This window comes from Macrobrachium rosenbergii, chromosome 2 (genome assembly GCF_040412425.1).
Source record: "Macrobrachium rosenbergii isolate ZJJX-2024 chromosome 2, ASM4041242v1, whole genome shotgun sequence".
Lineage (NCBI taxonomy): Eukaryota > Metazoa > Arthropoda > Malacostraca > Decapoda > Palaemonidae > Macrobrachium > Macrobrachium rosenbergii.
The window spans coordinates 53,881,115-53,894,270 of NC_089742.1; the positions used below are offsets into that span (position 1 = coordinate 53,881,115).

General features: G+C 41.8%; 1 protein-coding gene across 2 annotated transcripts in view; it reads left to right on the forward strand.

Annotated features, from left to right (window-relative positions):
• The first annotated feature begins 317 nt into the window (after positions 1 to 317).
• The window catches only part of LOC136846974 (zinc finger SWIM domain-containing protein 5-like), a 239,614-nt gene continuing 226,775 nt past the window's right edge, over positions 318 to 13,156 (forward strand). For both annotated transcript variants that reach the window (XM_067118236.1, XM_067118232.1), the window contains exon 1: positions 318 to 706. In XM_067118236.1, the coding sequence (XP_066974337.1) occupies positions 349 to 706 (358 nt within the window). In that variant the 5' untranslated portion in view covers positions 318 to 348. The remainder of the gene's footprint in view (positions 707 to 13,156) is intronic.

Below are 13,156 nucleotides of genomic sequence, written 5' to 3' on the forward strand. Positions count from 1 at the left end.
GGTGGGGTTCAGAGGTTTTGTTGCATGGTCACCTTTTACAGAGGCTGCGGCTTTATCCCAAGAGCCTCCAATAAGTATAATTACAGCCCTAGAGGATACAAATAGTGTGGTCTATCAATGGAGGCGTGCACACATGGTAATCACAGATGGCAGAGGCCACAGATGGTACATGTGTATTACACCACTAGCCATTAAGCCTTGTCCAGGGCCCCGAGGGTGGTGAATGAGGGCGGAGCGATGCTTGGTGCGGGGCCGGGCAGTGGGCGGAGCAACAGCTGCGCCTGCGCCCTTACGGATTAAAGGTCTGCATCAGTCCTTACGCAGCTAGTCAGTTGGAGGCAGGACACGATGGAGGGAGGAAGAAGTGTTAGTGCGGCCTACGTGGGCCATCATAAAGTGGCCGCCATGGCCATGGCCAGTGGTGGTGGTGGTGTAGGGCCAGGAGTGCGTAGTGTTGAATCTTTACTTGATATATGTGCCAAAATTGTGGCTGAACATATCCCGTTCCAGCGTATAGAGGAGCGGTACAGCCGTATCCCTGAGCCTGTACAGCGGCGTATCATCTACTGGTCGTTCCCGAGGCATGAGGCCGATATCAGGATGTATTCGTGTTTCTCTTCCCTTGGATCAGACCATCACAACCTTCCCTTCTACAGGGGACTGCGCCTCGTCGAGTCTGGCATGGTCGAAAATGTCCTACAAGTTGGTAAGTCCAAAGTCCCATTGACAGGGAATTCAAAATGTATGGCGAGAAGTAGACAGAGCCTTCCAAGATCAACTATAGGCCTCCTTGGCCTCGGGCACACCTGACTGACTCCTGCTCCTGCTGCTGCTACAGTCTCTCTCTCTCTCTCTCTCTCTCTCTCTCTCTCTCTCTCTCTCTCTGGTGGAACTTACCCTAAAGCTCTAATACATATTTCGGGTATTGTAGTAATTCGTAGGATCCATAAGTTTTTGTAAGGAACTTTCTGCTGTAAAAGTTGAAGCTGATGTAGAAGTTGGACCTTCACTAGGTCTACCCTGTTCAGGAAAAGTTACAATTTGGTCAAAGTTCCACAAAAAACTTTTAGGGGTCGTCCCAAATTATCTCACTTTAGATAGACCTACTAGAGCCCAGAAAGCTCTTGTATGTAGGGTAGTCTAGTGGCAGAAGGGCAAGCCGGATACTGCTGCAACACCTTTGAATAAGAGCAGTTGGTGAAATTTCAAATGATTTATAACGTTAGTACTAGTTTTTCTTAGACTAGTTAACCTACCAGCATGGTGCTACTAGCTTGGGACTGGTTGCCTCCTTTTATATCTTGGTCCAGCTTGGGTGTCTTCAGTGAAAAAAAAAAGTAAATTGATAGTTTACGTTATTTGCTAGAACTCAAGGGTATATTTACCTGCCAGTATGTTATCTGTCAGTGCCGACAGCTGTTTTCAGTTCATCTAAAACTAGTGAATATGTAGTGTGCTTCTTGAGGTGGCGAAGGTTCAAGGGAGAGTTAGTTTGAAATTACCAACCGTCTTTGAATCAATACGGTTGCCAAGTCTCCCTTTGCTTATAGGCCTATACCCTGTACTTCTCAGGGTCTGTGTGGCTGTTTTCTTTGGAAAGTTTTCTGTGTGAACTAACAGTGCAAGTGAATTATGTTCATGATATTCATTTTAATTTCTGTCGTAGGTAGCCCAGCTTACGTTGGGAGTACTCGAATCTAGGTCTAGCCTATCGTGTATCGAACCTTTTAAAGTTCCAGATTGGTATTTAAAAGTAAATTAGTGAATGTTGCCACATATTTGGTTATGGGGAAACGTTTTGGTATTGTGCCTGATGCAGTTTAAAAAAATTGAACACTTTGACATCTCGTGTAGCCACACAACATTTTTCGTGTGCAACTTCTATCAGCTCGCACCATCTGCTTTTCGCAGGCTTGCTGTGATTTTCGCTCACTTTCTTCCCACGATGAGAGATGCTGCGGTGAGATCGTGCTCATACAGTGCAGCATCTGTAACTGTAAAATTGAAAGTTTTGTATATATATGATCTGTATGTGTGTGTGTGATTTCCAGTCTAGGTTAGAGGTTTTGATCAGTTGTAATATATTGGGCCTCCAATGGCTCATAGGCGTATTACATGTATTGAGTGTATAGCCTATAATCGTAAATTTAATTAGAAACTGCTCTGCGTAATAGATTATAATTATCTGAATGCTAGTAAAGGAATATTTACTGTGTAAGCCTTCTTTGGATTAGTTTATGAATGTGTCAAACATTTCACAGCTAGGATAAAATTTACCTTGGGATGTCATCACTACTTGTCAAATTTGACTTCACCTTAATCCCGTATTAGTGGCATCCGAGTCAAGTCCTACAAAGCCAACCGCTCTGGAAAGGGATGAGTATACCAAGGACGGCCACTATTCGTCTATTTTTGGATACAGTTATTTGACGGAAATGGTTTTACTTGCCTTTGTGTAATGTTAGAAAGTAGTATCCCAACATACAGGACAGTTTAGAATTGAATGTCTTTTCACATTGAATTGCATATGAACCACGACGTGAAGTTCGATTTTGTTCAAGCTACTGGGTGAAAGTTATATATCATTCATGACCTCGGCCAATGTTGTATATGAAAGGACGGATCTTTATATCTGTAATAACTGTAGCGTAGAAATTAATTCCTTACGTATAGTATAGTAATAGTTTTGATTGTTTGATTCCGAAATAGGTCTTAGGCCTAATTAGTATTTGTAGTAATGCGGGTGAGTACGATCGGGAACTTAATTAGGATTGGTCTTGGGAATGCTGATGAGTAGTACAGAAAACATATGGATAAAGAGAAACAGTTTGAAACTAGAGGACAATAAAAGTAGAGGCAGAGAAAAAGCCAATAAAAGCCTGGTATTGATATTTTGTGTTGACGTATAGCCTATTGCGATCAAGAACAGAAAATCGTAATGTGTAAAAAAAGAAAACTTCCGAAAGCATGAGTACATTTGGGCACGAACAATTATTATTAAAGATTATATGCACCAATGTACAACGATCCTTTGGAAGAAACGACCTTTTAGATTCACAGCACTCGGGCTTTTTATTAACTAGTCCTGAAAACTGATAAGATGTAGAAACTCAGACGTATATTCTAAGATTTAAAAGCACAAATAAAAACGGTATTCTTAGTAATGAATGTTTTTCGATACGGGTTTTAACAGGATTACCTAGCCCATCTTCCTCAAGAAAAAGATATTTTGAAATAAATTTTCAAAGTATTTTTTTTTTTCGCTTTCGAATTGTGAATCGAGGATGACACCTCAGTAGAAACAGGCTAGAACTGAATACATAAATTCACTGTGGTTCTATCTTAAACCACTCTGATTGGTAATGAATAGGTCTGGTAAAACTTTTCCATTTTCCTTTCTGGGGAGGAACAAGTGAATCCCGTTATCTGTGCCATTTCCGCAAAGCGCCGCCACTGCCTCTTGGCCCCAGCATCTGTGTTTTAGGCTCGTAAGGGCTTCTGGTAGGGGATGGGTGGTATCCGTAGGGCTGCATTAGGGTGTGCTGTGGGTAGGGCCTGTAGGGGTGGGAGTCATTTTTAAGCACTCATGATCAGGTATTGATTTTGTGTCGGGAGTCTCGGCCGGTACATTATTGAAAGTGGGCGAAACTTATTGACTTACGGAGGCAATGTTACGCCATTTGTATGTGTTTTCTTTATTCTTACGTCATTCGTATCCTCGCTTTTATGGTGAACGTCGCAGTATTTTATGACTAGGATTTATGGGAGTATAGGTTGTTCTCCCTCGAATTTTATACTTTCGTTATTCTCATTCCTATCAGGGGATGTTACATTTCTTTTAAGAAACCGGAAAAGAACTTGCTTAACTAAAGCTCGCTGTGCAGAGTGTAGGTTCGTATGATAAGAAAGGTGGTCAAGATTCTGTAAATGGTTTGGTTTAGACATATTTTCAAGTTTCGTTTACTCTGTGCCTTTTATTTCCTTTCCTTGACAACTGTATTGTTTGTAGGTATAGGTTAGATAACTGAACGTCAAGTTGATCTGCTGTGAAACATTTCGGTAATTCAATTATACAGAAGTTTTAAAATGCTGTTGTTTTATACCAGTTTTAAAATTCTGTTGTTTGAGTAGCCTGTGTTTATTTTCAAGATTTATTTGATTAAACAACTTTTTAAATCATGTTTCAGCACTTTTGTGGTAATGGCAGTTGTACAGTAAGTCTAGTCTCTCTCTCTCTCTCTCTCTCTCTCTCTCTCTCTCTCTCTCTCTCTCTCTCTCTCTCTCTCTCTCTCAGGAGGTTGGGTTTAAGAGTTGAAAGGTGGAAGAGAGGGGGGTTTGGGGTCGCCTTTGGTGGTGAACCAGCGGTAGTGGTTGGGGGTTTTGAAGGGATGGGTGGGGTGCAGGAAGGGATCCACTCGACGTGACATCCGCGCCTTCAGGCAGTACTACTGTTCACTACGAGGGCCACATCCCCCATCAACAACCCCCTTCTATGCACGCTCTCTCTCTCTCTCTCTCTCTCTCTCTCTCTCTCTCTCTCTCTCTCTCTCTCTCTCTCTCTCTCAATGCTAAATAGTCGTTTGAGATTAAAACTCTGGACTCTTAACTTGACTTACTTTTAATTTGATACCAGCATTAGATGACGTTTTTCCGTATTGTTGGTCTTAAGGACTGAAAGATGCATTGGTTCTCAGTAGTTCCGTTCTTACTTTGTAATGATGTTTTAATGTTACTGAGCATATATATGCATATATATACAGTATATATTATGAGTGTGAGCTGGGCATATTTCAGTATGGATTCTTGCCCCAGGAGGCCCCCCCCCCAACATTATAGTGATTATGTATATAGTATGTACATTTTGCTGGACTATATAAATCTTATACAGTGCGTACGTATCTATGCAAACGACAGCGGTAAACTTTGACGTCAGAACCTAGAGTTCACCCGTGGCTTCCGGCCCGTAAGGCCTGTGATCTTAGGGCAGAACTCTTCGTTTATTCAAAATTGGTTTGATGTACTCTTAAAGCCGATGTACCTGTTTGAGTGTGGGCCTCCGGTTCTTGGATAGTAATGCTATTTGTCGACTCGACAGATGGATCCAGTATCAAGGAGCCTCTGGTGTAAGATCTCGTTAGCCTACGTGTAAATAAATATTAGATGGTGGTGTGGTATATATATATATATGTGTGTGTGTGTGTGTGTGTGTGTGTGTGTAAGGGAAGAGAGAGGGGCCGGAATGCCTGTTGAGGTAAACGTATCATTAAAGTAATAACATGTTTTAAGTAGGGAAATGTAAGAGAGATGGCTTAGAGGGGAGAGAAGGATAACATGGTACAGCATGAAAGGCCTTTAATATCCAAGACGTACTCGTGAATGACGCAGTGAATGTGAGAAGGGTTGACGTGCAGCTGTTTGAACTTCGTGTTTCCCGTGTTCGTGCTCATGTGCTTTTATCTGTTCACGTTGGTTACTGTCGATTTTCAGCGGAGCTAATTTCTCTCGTGCTCGTTCGCTCGTTTATGGTTTTGCTCGGATCGGTCACTTTAGATAAGGTTCAGGGTTGAATTCATAAGACTGAAGGTCGAGGAGGGAGGGAGAGAGGGAGGCGTGAACGTATTAAGAGACGACGTCGGGATGGCGCAGGTTTTGACGCCCGTCGTTAAAAACTCGGGTGTTATGTATGCGATAAAAGGTGTTGTAGGGGCGTCGGCTTCGTTGCCGAACTGGAAGATGGGCTGGATAGGAGAGGTGGACGGGGGCTCTTTTGGTGTCTGTCAGTTCAGCTAGGTGGGTGGGTGGGGATGCTTTTGATATGGAGTATGGGCGCCAAGCACTTACATGGTGGGAGCTGTTTCAAGTGGGTGTGCCATAATGGGTGGGTGGGAGAAATTGTTCCTTAATAGATGGGGGACGATTTTAAAACTACAATGGTGAATCTCACATGGTGGGATGCAATCCTAGTTTAGCGCTCCAGTGGAGGGAACTGGAAGATAGACTTTACACGCGCAATGCTCTTCAGTCTACCAGAATTCCAAATGCTGTTGAAACCGTTTCATGTTTGTACTTTAGGTCCAGGCGCAGTCGCGAAAGAGCATAGTGTGATTTTTTAGAATTTTTGTTATTTAAAACTTTTCTTGATGAGGTTTAACAGTAGCTGGTCATAGTAATGCACTCTTAGCAGGTCAGTTCGAGTAGGCTATGCCCCGTTTTTAAAGCGACTGTTCGTTTTAGTATGGAATGGAGAACAAAGATACACTGCAGTTGTGGATGCCAGTGCATTCTAAAAAAAAAAAAAAAAAAAAAAAACTTTGTCTGGTCTCTCAAATGACACTTCATTCTGGAATTCTACCATTGTCTGTTTCCTATAATGATACACCAAGTCTTCCTTCTCTGTTCCACCTTCGTATCATTCGGACAACCCCTCCCTCCACTTCCCCTCTTTCCCTTTTTTCTTCGCTTTTTCTTCCTTTTTTTCGTCACAAACCTCCTGTTGTATTTTCGTCTCGCCATCTCTACCGTCATTATTTCAATTTTTGCTTTATTCGCTGTCCTGTCAACGTTCGCTGCGTCTCTTCCTCCCACTTCCCGTTTTTCGTTTTTAAACCCTTGCATTATTTCCGCCGATTTATCCAGTTGTGCGTCCCACCTCTTCCTTCTTCCCCACTGTTCCTCTGGGTCTTTAGCAATATCACGTGTCAGATGACAATAGTTACACATCATGTTCTTTCCCTCCCATTTGATTTTGAACGTCTCATTCAGTGAAGCTGTGCGCATCTTACAGAACAGCCTCAAGTTTAGTTACGCCGTGACGCAGCGTGTAAGAAGAATCATTATTATCACCATCATCATCAATCCGGCCGTCGTCAAGGGTTGCTGCTACTGATGATGATGATGATGATGAAGGATATAACTGTGAGAGGATGTAGCTAACAACTGCGTGTTAGTACTCTTAGCGTGGATGACAAATACTTATCGTTGAAGAAGCTGCGTCACAATACGGTACTGTTGAAGGCTGTGGGGTACATTAAATTTGTCCATAATGCGTCAACATAGGCGGGTATTACAAATTTATGTTGTGTAAGTGTTGATTTTGAATTAGAACATGAACGTTTATTTAACATAGGTTTATCACTCCCTTGTTGTGGCATTTAAGGATGTCATAAATATCCATTTTTTTTAAATATGGAAAATTACTTTGAATGTAACATATTGAAGATGTAGGCTAGACGTCATCTTCAAGAAACCTAGCCAACTGTCTGAAGTTCCACTGCCCTTCTCCAGTCAGTGCCTGAGCGGCAGCCAAGACGGTAGTTCTGAGAATTTTCTAAGGGTTGTCGAGTTCGTGAGACGCTCTTCGTGTTTTTACTTCTGAGATAACTTAAAAATTCGGGGGGGAGGGGGGAAGTTGTATAGCTGAGCCAAGGATTTTCTCTCTCTCTCTCTCTCTCTCTCTCTCTCTCTCTCTCTCTCTCTCTCTCTCTCTCTCTCTGTTGCACACACACACATTGCCATTTCAGAGGCCAGTAGAGGCTTCCAACATTGTAGAATTGTTATTGTGTCATCCGCTGTCATTTTTCTTAAGATAAAAACGCAATATACGATATCAAAGGGAAACGACGTTGTCTCATTTTTTTTAAATTCACGTTAGGCTAAATGGGAATCCCTTGGTGTCCAGTCAACTTATGAAGCTTACGCTGACATTAAAATAGGGAATGTGAAAGGGTTTGGCTCTAATACTCCCTTTTAGATTCTACCGTGTACATATTGCTATTTTTTCACTTTCGACCTGGACTCTATCCTATCTCTAAGGCGTGCGGCAAAGAGACCTCCCCTTCGGAGCGATCTTGATAGCTTTATCCCCCGTAGGCCTAAGGAGGAGACAGTCGATGAAAAATGAACTAGCCCCTGCCTGCCTTCATACGAATTGTGTGATGATTATTAATGGAAATGACTGCTGTCGGATCTTGATGCGTTGTTCTAGACAGGCTGAAGCTCAGTCAGAATATATATGAATAAATGATTCTATGAAGGAAGATTGTATTTGGTTGTCATTTAATGTCTTGTGTCCGTTAAATGGAAGTATGTTTCGCTTGATGGATAGCTATTTATCTTGATCCACTTTTTTATTTTAATCTTTTGGTGTCTTGTAGCCTAGACATTTTTTAGCAGTAGGCTACATGGTTACCATTCTTACTCTACACTAAAAGAGTATACCCAGAAATACTGTTCCTAGTCAATCCGATTTTGCGAATGCTTCCACTTGCAATATATTTAGCTTATATCCGCAACCTAACTGTTCGATTTCTCTTTATGTTTCATTCCTGCATTGCGTGTACTTTCGTGTAGGTACGTTTGCTCGTACAGTTCTTCCGGCAACGTCGTGTGCAGTGTTGGTAAAGAGGATGGTGGTGTGGTAGGGGGGTCCGCATATCGTAGGTCCCTCTGGGCGATGATTTTCATTTGTCTTTGGCCATTGTGCGGGTCAGCCGTGCCATTGTCCTCCCATACCGCACCTTTACCGCATGAGACTACTACCACCACCACCGCCGTCGCCTTCTCTGGAGTTGTCGCCAGCGTCGTTTTGCACTAGCGTTCTGTGGTCGCCCCTGGACGCGGCTCCAGTTCTCAGAGAATGAATGTCTTGCTGATGTTCTGGTGTACGAAGACTCACAGCTATGAAGCTACGGGTTTGTGAGTGGATTGGCTCTGGATGGGGTACGTTACTGATGTGCCGTGGTTTTTTAAGAGGTACTGTGATCGTGTAGTGAGACCCAGTAGACTACTTAGGTCTCCAGTTTAGGTTACTTAGTGCATGGTTTTCTGTGCATTTTTAAATCCTAATTGCCTTAAACATTGGCTTTTACCCTTTGGCTCATGTTAAAAAGTAGGATAAATATAAATATATTACTTAGTAGTCTGCTGTTGTGAATTGCGGGGATTAAGGTATGATATGTCTGAACGGATGTAATTTACTCTGTGGCCTGTAGGCTTGAATTACTAGATGGCACAGGGAACCATGGTAAGTGCATCCTTTAGTCAAGTTCACGAAGGCTGTAGTCGATGCTCTGGCCAAATTTCTCTGGGTTCACTTCACTTTGTTCACTTTTATGTACATCCCTCCACAGGGATAATTCCCTCTCTGGCGGGCCCTTGTACTTTTTTCAAAATAAGGTGCTTCTTATATTTTGTAATTGTCTTTCAGTGTTTTCTCGTCAAACCATCACGATAATGAGTTACCGGTAGAAGGGGGTGTATTCTGTAAGCGAGTTGTTATTATGTTGTGGATTTGCATCAACATGTACGATGTAGTGTCGCATGCTGGTGTTTTGCTTGATGGTTTTCATGTGACATTTTTCTATTCTAGCTACCAGTTGGAATATGACCTTTTAAAGGTTTTTAGTGGGCTTCCAAAATGTTAATTTTTCACTACGGCTCTTAGCTGGTTGGTTTTTGATTTAAGTACTTCCCTAGATGATATTTACACCAGTTGTTGTGATATAACATTGCATGGTAGGCTAATCTGGTAGGGGTGGACAGTTTGTTCATGGTTTTTTCCCTTCTGGGTGCATAGTTTCAATCCCTCGGAGCAGGAAGTTTGGGGCAGCAGGGGTTCTCAAGAAAATCTAACTTTTTTTTCTCACAAGAAACTACCATTTTTTTCTGAGGGCAGGTTGTAGGTGGGTAGGGTACTTGCGTTTTTGGTCGTGCGCCACACCGGTGTCGTCGTTGTGTGCGCATGTTTGGTCTTGGGCCAGTGCGTCTGTGCGCATGTTTTAGGGAGAGCCAAAGACCCAATGGGCAGGTTGTGTTGGAGTGTGTATGTGTATATGTGTGTGTGAGCGAACATTCACCCTCCACTCCGCCAACAACGAAGGGCCCCCAATCTTCTTCCTCTTCTTCAGCCTTGAACAGGAATTTTTTTCTTTCTTTCTTTTTGCACGAGTTCCTATGGCTTGGCGTCCATGCGGGGGTGATGAACGCCTCTCTCTCTCTCTCTCTCTCTCTCTCTCTCTCTCTCTAACATTGTATATTTTCATTTACATTTTCTTGTGATCTGCTACTTGAAATTTAAAACTGCAAGTTATGTTCATGTTTCTTAAATTTTAGTGTAATTGTTTAGTATCGGCTTTCAGTGCAAAACTATTTCACGAATATTTTTTTCTTTATTTACGCTAATCGCCTTTATATAATAATAATACATGCCTCCGCTTAGCGAGATATTCAAGTTATATAATTATAAGAATGCTTTTTATTCGGGAATAACTACAAGTGATAAAAGGAATGTTGATTCAAATTTCCAGCTTGTCCCGTAAACCTGAATGCGGTCATAATGGGTTGTCGAGGGTCAGGGGTGACGGTATGGTGAGGGGAGGGAGGGGAGGGGGTGGGTTATTGGCACGCGGGAGGAAGAAGGCTGAAGTTCTTGCCATTTGCTTGTTTGTTTTAACGCTCCTCCTGCACCTCTGTGTTTCTGCCGTTGCACTGGCGTTCTCCTGTGCGTGCCGCTGTTCGCCTCTCGGTTGATGGTAGCTCTCTCTCTCTCTCTCTCTCTCTCTCTCTCTCTCTCTCTCTCTCTCTCTCTTTCAATTTCTATTTCTCTTTCTCTTTCTCTCTCGTGTTCTGAGGAGACAAAGTTGTAATGAAACAGTAAATATTGACCCCCCTATTCGCAATTATTACTTTCTTATTTCCCTGCCTCTTGGCAAACAACTAAAGTTGGCAAGCTATGCTTGTGCGTATGTAGACCAGTGTGCGTTTGTACGCGTATATGTGCACATGTGTCGGTCTGTTCACCCCCACCCAGACACCCTCTAGACGATTATACGTCACACGATGTTAACTGCCGAGATTTATTTTTTCCGGATTTTTTTTTTACAATTTGATTTTGTATGCTTGTTGATTTTTGTGAGGTGGCCATTTGAAGCAATGACTAAATACATTTACATGTTGTTACGCAAGATTGTTTTTATTGCAACTTTTAGTGAGAAAAAATAGGACGAGTTTAGGTAAAATTCGGCAGGCGATATCTGGAAGCGTGCTTAGAGGACGGCAAGAGAGGAAGAACATGCCTTTGCCTTTCTTTGGTCATTTGTTGTTTACGTGTTTGCTGTTTATTTATCAAGTTACTTTTACTTTTGGAAGACTTTTGTATTTACTCTTCGTTTAGGATGATTATTTAGTATTAATTGTGTATTTTTGGGTAACTGCAGACATTAAAGCATATTCGGAGCATGTTCGGTCTACATTTCAAGTTTTGTAGTTATCGCATTTTTTCTTATTCCCCTCATTCGCTTCCTCTTGTTGCATTACTTTCCTCCCGTCCTTTACTCCCCAGTCTTTCTCTTCTCTCCCTCGCTTGGCAGTTGAACCTCAAGGTTAAACGAATTGTTGCCAAGTACCGCTTGATACAGTCCGTTTTGTTATCGTGTTTTATTGACTTTTTTGTTGTTCGTTTGATTTCTCTTCTTTGCTTGTTGCATTGGCGTTACTTTTATTTTTTGTTGTTTACTCATGCATCATTCCGTGTCTTAATGTGTATGAAACAAAGTTTAAAAAGTAAAACAAGTTAGAAGTAGGTAACAATGTTTACCTAAGGGGTGGAAGGTTTCACATACCGCCATTTCTCCCATCCCCAAACCTTGTCATGCCCACATGTTTCTCTCTATTTATTTATATGTATCCTACGTCATGACGCCTGCCGATTGCTATTTGTTTGTTTGTGTGCTGGCATTACGTCATCTCAGTATCGGAGTTATGTCGTATTGTGTATCGTAATGGATTATGGTACGTTGTGCCGTACTCGCTTGTTTGAGTACGTTATTGCAGATTGAAAAAAGTTACTGCTGTGATTAATGAATAAATGGCAAGAAAGTAAGCTCACGAAATGATGGCAACATGATTCCTTTTGAAGTGGTGAAGCCATGACTGCGTACAGTGTGTATAATTCAACGGAAGAAGAAAAGCTTAAGGGACATATGACTCTGACCTAACCCTCTTTGTGCTAGCGGACCCCCCCTTACCTTGACAAATTCTTCCAAAGGTTTTCTGTTGGGGATGAATTGGGTTGCATTAGTCTTGTTCACCGTTACCAGCATGTCCTCCTCTTTGGTTAAAAAATCAGACGCCTTTGAATCAAGTATGATTTAAAAGTTAATATTGAAGCTATATATTCGGGCAGTTTTGTAGCTATACTCTTCAGTGAATGGTTTAACCCCACCCCTTTTTTTTGTGATCTAGAAAATTGTCGTTATTGCCCCCCTAAATCGAAAGCTGCCCCCACCTGCAGCTACCTCATATTTTCTTTTGCCCATCCATCCCTCACAAATACCCACATATCTTTATTGTGCTTTCATTTCCTTGCATACCCGCATATCTCTCTCTCTCTCTCTCTCTCTCTCTCTCTCTCTCTCTCTCTCTCTCTTCATAGGATGTATACGTTTTGTTTGTTTTTGTGCTCAGTATAGTAATATTTGGTTGTTGTTAACTGACCTCTGAAGTTACGTCATACATTCTAGTCGAACGTCTCTCGTGTCAAGTAATCGATGCTGTTAAATAAAATGTGTGCATTCATAGGCTCATCATTTCTAGACCGCTTTAGCAGTAGTGGTTGTTAACTCTCTTGCGTCGTTGAATCCCCTACGTAGAATTTTAGTGTTGACGTTTTCTTAATGAAATACTAACAAAATAATGCTGTCATGTACTTGACGTAACTACGCTTTGTATGATGTACTTGTGAAGGCATATTTTGGGGAGTGACGTACGGTTTACATAAGGTTATTGCGGCCACAAAATGTTAACTGTGCTGCGGAGGACGTTGTAATAATAGCATTGTAGCCCTGTCTCGTTAAGGGTAGGTTCAGTGAATGTCAGCTTAGTATAATTCCTACGGTGTCGTGTTTCATGGTCTGTGATGAGGATTTTGATGTATTTTTGTAAATTAAAGGTTTTTTTGGCCATTGGTGGTAAGGGCAAGGTTACAGAGTCCCTCCATCTTGCTTTGGTTTTGAGATTTTGGAAGTAATTTTTTAAAGTAAAATTTTGAATTATTTTTTTTACCAGGTCCTAGGAAGTTTTTATCCTCTTAAATATTTTTAGTATAATTTGTGTGCAGAGGAAACCGAGGTTTTCATAATAAGCCAAGACTGGCCCAGTG